This window comes from Arachis duranensis, chromosome 8 (genome assembly GCF_000817695.3).
Source record: "Arachis duranensis cultivar V14167 chromosome 8, aradu.V14167.gnm2.J7QH, whole genome shotgun sequence".
Taxonomy (NCBI): Eukaryota; Viridiplantae; Streptophyta; class Magnoliopsida; order Fabales; family Fabaceae; genus Arachis; species Arachis duranensis.
The window spans coordinates 33,332,418-33,337,112 of NC_029779.3; the positions used below are offsets into that span (position 1 = coordinate 33,332,418).

General features: G+C 39.7%; 1 protein-coding gene across 1 annotated transcript; it reads right to left on the minus strand.

The window, feature by feature from the left end:
- Positions 1-3,038: 3,038 nt before the first annotated feature.
- On the minus strand, positions 3,039-4,352 carry LOC107462258 (uncharacterized). Its single transcript, XM_016080840.1, has 2 exons — positions 4,269-4,352; positions 3,039-4,193 (listed from the first exon to the last, which is right to left on the minus strand). Exons 1-2 carry the CDS (start codon positions 4,350-4,352, stop codon positions 3,039-3,041), a joined length of 1,239 nt encoding a protein of 412 aa, XP_015936326.1.
- Between the last annotated feature and the right edge of the window lie 343 nt (positions 4,353-4,695).

Consider the following 4,695-nt stretch of genomic DNA (forward strand, 5'->3'; position numbering starts at 1 on the left):
ACAATATGGCCAAATTAAGGTGTCTTCTCTTCTTAATATGCTTACAGGAGTTTTTACTATTCTCTCAAAGCTCTCTTGATCAAACATGGCTTTTATTTTTCGAAAATTCCAGCCTTTTCCTCTTTTAACAACTGTTTAATTTTGTTAATCTCTAAATTTTGCTGTTTTATCTATAGCTCAATTATTCTCTCGAATTCTTATTTTTTTTCTATTTTCAATGCTCCACTTTCCTTTCTTTAGAATTAAATTTCTTTCTTGCAATATATTCTTCTATGTGCAAGATGCTCCTTTTTTTTATCTTTGGCCTCTCAAAATTCACAATTCGAAAAATATAAAGTCTTTAGCATTCTAACCCAAATAGTCTCAGGATTCTCTAATAATCTCCATGCTTGTTTAGTTAGGTGTGCTATATTTTGAATATGAAAATCTTTGAACCTAATACCTCTATTTTTTTTTTACTTCCACTGATGTTTTTCTAACTCTTCCAATGAATTCTTTTTTGTTTTCCACTCGAAGCCTACCAAAATCTTGCCACTTTACCACTTAGCCTATGACAAAAATATTTTAGAAACTTCTCTATGTTCATAGCATACATTAGTATGGCTTAAACTACTACTTTAATGATTACATCTTTCCTTGTTTGATTGAGCAACTTCTCCTTTTATCCCTCAAGTTTTTCAATAATTCTCTCTTCCATCTATGTAATAGCTATATTTTTTTATCTCCTCCAATGTGCAAGGCGGCCAAGATATTTTTTCGGATTGTTCCATGATGCCATATTTAAAATTTCTTCAATATTAACTCTTTTTTAATAGGATCTGATTATTGAAGTTCTGCCTGACTTTTTTAAATTGATCATTTGTCCTGAGATCTCTATATACATGCTTAAAATAGATATAATCTGATACACCTCTTTCTCATTTTCTTCTGAAAAGATAATACACTCATCAGCAAAAAGAATGTGAGATATGACCGGAACTGTTGGGGCAATTCTTAACCTAGAGATTCTCTTTTCTCTTGACGTCTTTTCCATTAATATAGTAAAGACCTTAGCTGCTATGATAAATAAGTATGGGGAGAGAAAATTTTCCTACCTAAGACTTCTTTGTAGCTTGATTTTTCTGAATAAATTGTCATTTATCTTAATTCTATAATTTGCACTCTTAACACATTCCATGATCAACTTGACCCAGCTTTCTTAAAAATCAAATGCTTTAAGAGTAGCTTCCAACAAATTTTACTCTAATATATCGTAGGCTTTATTCATGTCAATCTTTATTATTAAGTTCTGAGAACCCCCTTCCTTTCTTGTTTAGCTCATGAAAGACTTCTTATACAATCACAATATTATTCTAAATTTGTCTACCTCTAACAAAAGTACTATGAATCAAAGATATGATTTTGTCAATCAAATTTCGTAATCTAAGTACCATAATCCTAAGAATGATCTTGTACAAAAAATTACATAAACTTATAGGTCTAAGGTGGTTAAGACTCTCAGGTTGCTTCACTTTCGGGATGAGAACCAGAGTTGTCTCACTAATTTCCTCTGAAATGGTTCTTTACTGGAAGAAATTCTTCACAACATACCTCTTTATTAATAATATCCCAAATCTTTTGATAGAACAACCTATTAAAGCAATTCGGTTCTAGTGCCTTCAAACTTTCCATGCTAAAGACGACATATTTAATCTTTTTATCTGTTACTCTTTCATTCAGCATGTCATTCGTGTCCTGAGTAACCCTCTTCAGTATATACCTGATACAATCCTTCATGTTTAATCTTCTCTTAGTTGTGAACAACTTTTTATAATGATTAAGAGTGAAATTCATCATCTCTTTTTCACCACTAAATCATTCATCCCTTGATTCTCTCATATTTTCAATACAATTTCTATTTCTCCTTTGGATAGTGGAAGCATGAAAAAAGGTGGTATTCATATCTATAAACCTCAATCACTTCACTCTAGCTCTTTGTCCCCAAAATATCTCTTCTTGTTTCCAAAGTTGAGTTAGTCTTTCTTTAGTTAAGAGTATTTTCTTTTGTTGCTCTTCTGTAAATACTAAATCCTGTAACTTAATCTTTAGCTTTTTAATTTTTTTTGTCTGCTCCAGAGGGTCCGACGTCCCCGTCGTTGCTTCACGGGATTTCATCTATTCAGATGACCTGTCTGTTATTATGACTCTTATTTATCCTCAGTGTTGTATCTTGTGATGCTGTATTTATTTATGTTATGTATGTTTATCCCCTACTGTAATTTGTGTTACTTCGGTTATGTAACATATAACTATATTTTGTATCACTTCTGTTGAAACTCGCTATGTGTTATTTGTTTCACGTATATTAAATTATGGTTTCTTGAGTAGATTATATCAAGATACGTTTCAACATAACATAAGCTTATACATGAGAAATGAAACACATCGAGCTAATAAGAACGCACGTTAAATACATCACAATACACTACTGAAACATTGATAATCAACAACTTCAAGTACCAAATTAAAACAAGGGAGTCTGAATATTAAAATACAAATAAGATATTAATACATCTAACATGACATCTACTCATCTCCCCCAGTGCGCCTTGCTCCTCCGCCCTATGGACAACTTCGACGTGTGTGTCCTGATTGCCTACAAAGACCGCATCTCTTTGGCCTGTTCGGGTCAGTCTCGTCCATGGTAGTCCGTATATCCGGGTGGACCTAGGACATTCCTCATTCGCATGCCTCTTGGTGGGGTTCGATATCACTGTCGGACCATCGTACGGTGGCCAAAAGCCCTCATGAATGGGTGGTGTGAACCCCATCTGGTACACACTGAACACCGAGCTAAGATGATACACCTGGTGGAGATACGACTGCCAAGTAAGCAGTGAATAGGCACAGCATGCCAAAGCGTGAGGACACGGGTAATGAAGTGCCAGAAAATATCCGCAGTCACATGTCTGACTCCCTAGTGACACTCTGTAGCTACCAAGTGAGAACGAACTAGTAGGAGTGATCTCCAAAACGGTGAACTCCGAGTTATATTTGTCCTACAAAGTCACCGTGAAGCACCTCGCCATCTTCGGATTGGCCTCTATACACTTCACTAGATGTTGACTGAATTGTTGTCCGGTTCTTAGCTGGGCATCTGCCTCTCTCCCCTTACGAATGAATAGCTCTACCAACCTCCCATAAGTCGCCTTCATGAGCGAGCACACCGGAAGATTCCTGACCCCCTTCAGGATTGAATTAACACACTCGGATATATTTGTCATCATGTGCCCGAATTTCCTACCCTCATCCCGATGCTGAGTCCACAATGAATACTCAATCCTGTTCGCCCACTCACACATGGCAAGGTCTTCAGACCGCAGTATATCAAACAAGTAATCGAATTCCACCTCAGTCTTCGCATAAGCTGCATTCACAAGAAGCCTCCTTGCGTCCTTTCCCTTGAATGTGAGGGCGAAATTTGCTGTCATATGTCGAATACAGAATGCACGGTATGCAGCAGGAGGTAGCCATCCTCCGTCGGGAGCCTCAAGTGCAGCCTTTATCACATTGTGCCTATTTGATAAAACCAGGAGACCCGATTGCAGGGTCACGTGCTGACGAAGATGGAAAAGAAAGAACGCCCAGGACTCCGCATTCTCACCCTCCACGAGTGCAAATGCAACAGGCAGGATGTTGGAATTCCCGTCCTGTGCAATCGCGACGAGCAACGTTCTCCCATACTTACCATACAAGTTGGTGCCGTCAATACTCACCAACGGTTTACAATGCCGGAATGCCTTAATACATGGTGGAAACGTCCAGAAAAGTTGGTGAAAATATGCTTGCGAGCCATCGACCTGGCCCCCAACTCGAACAGGACTCGTCCTAAGGACTGCAACACTACCATGCATCGTCAACTGAACTCCTAACACCCACCGCGGCAGCTCGTTGTATGACTCATCCCAATCACCATAGATATGGGCGATAACCTTCTGCTTCACCAACCAAACCCTCATATAAGTCGGCCTGAACCCAATCCTGTAGTCGCTAGAGATGGACGTCGCAAGACACGTATGAGGTCCGTTGTACCGTTTTACCTCCCAAATACTCTTGCGCTGCCAGAGACTTAGCCTAATCAACCATGTGCACCCATTCCCAAACTCATAACACTTTTCTACATACTGGCGATAGTCAGACTCCACCACTTTGTACTATATCCCGCATCGGATGCTATACGTCTTCACACTTAACACGACCTCATCTTTATCCTGAAACTGCTAACCAACCTGAAACTCTGTGAGACCACCAGACCCCTGGAAATCTCTAGCACCAAATCCAGTAGGCTCCCCAAGAACTCCCTCCTGTCTCATGGCATCCAAGTCCAAGATGAAAAGTGCGGAGGGTACTACTGTGTCCCAAAGCTAGAACCACCTCCAGCCCCAGCTGGATTACTCGCTGCAATCTCATCGCCACCGTCATCACCAATGATATCTGGCTCTATATCATCATCGTCAACATCATCCAGCAATGCATCGTCCAGACCAGCCGGTGCCGCACACTGTAAAAAAGTCGACACCCTATCTACGATACCAACCTCTCCGCCTCTACTACAGTTGAGATGAACAGCGAACGTCGACGAGGCAATAGGTTCGTCCGGAGGTTCATTCATTGGGACGGATGAAGATGCACCAACAGGTCTGGAGCTAGAACCGG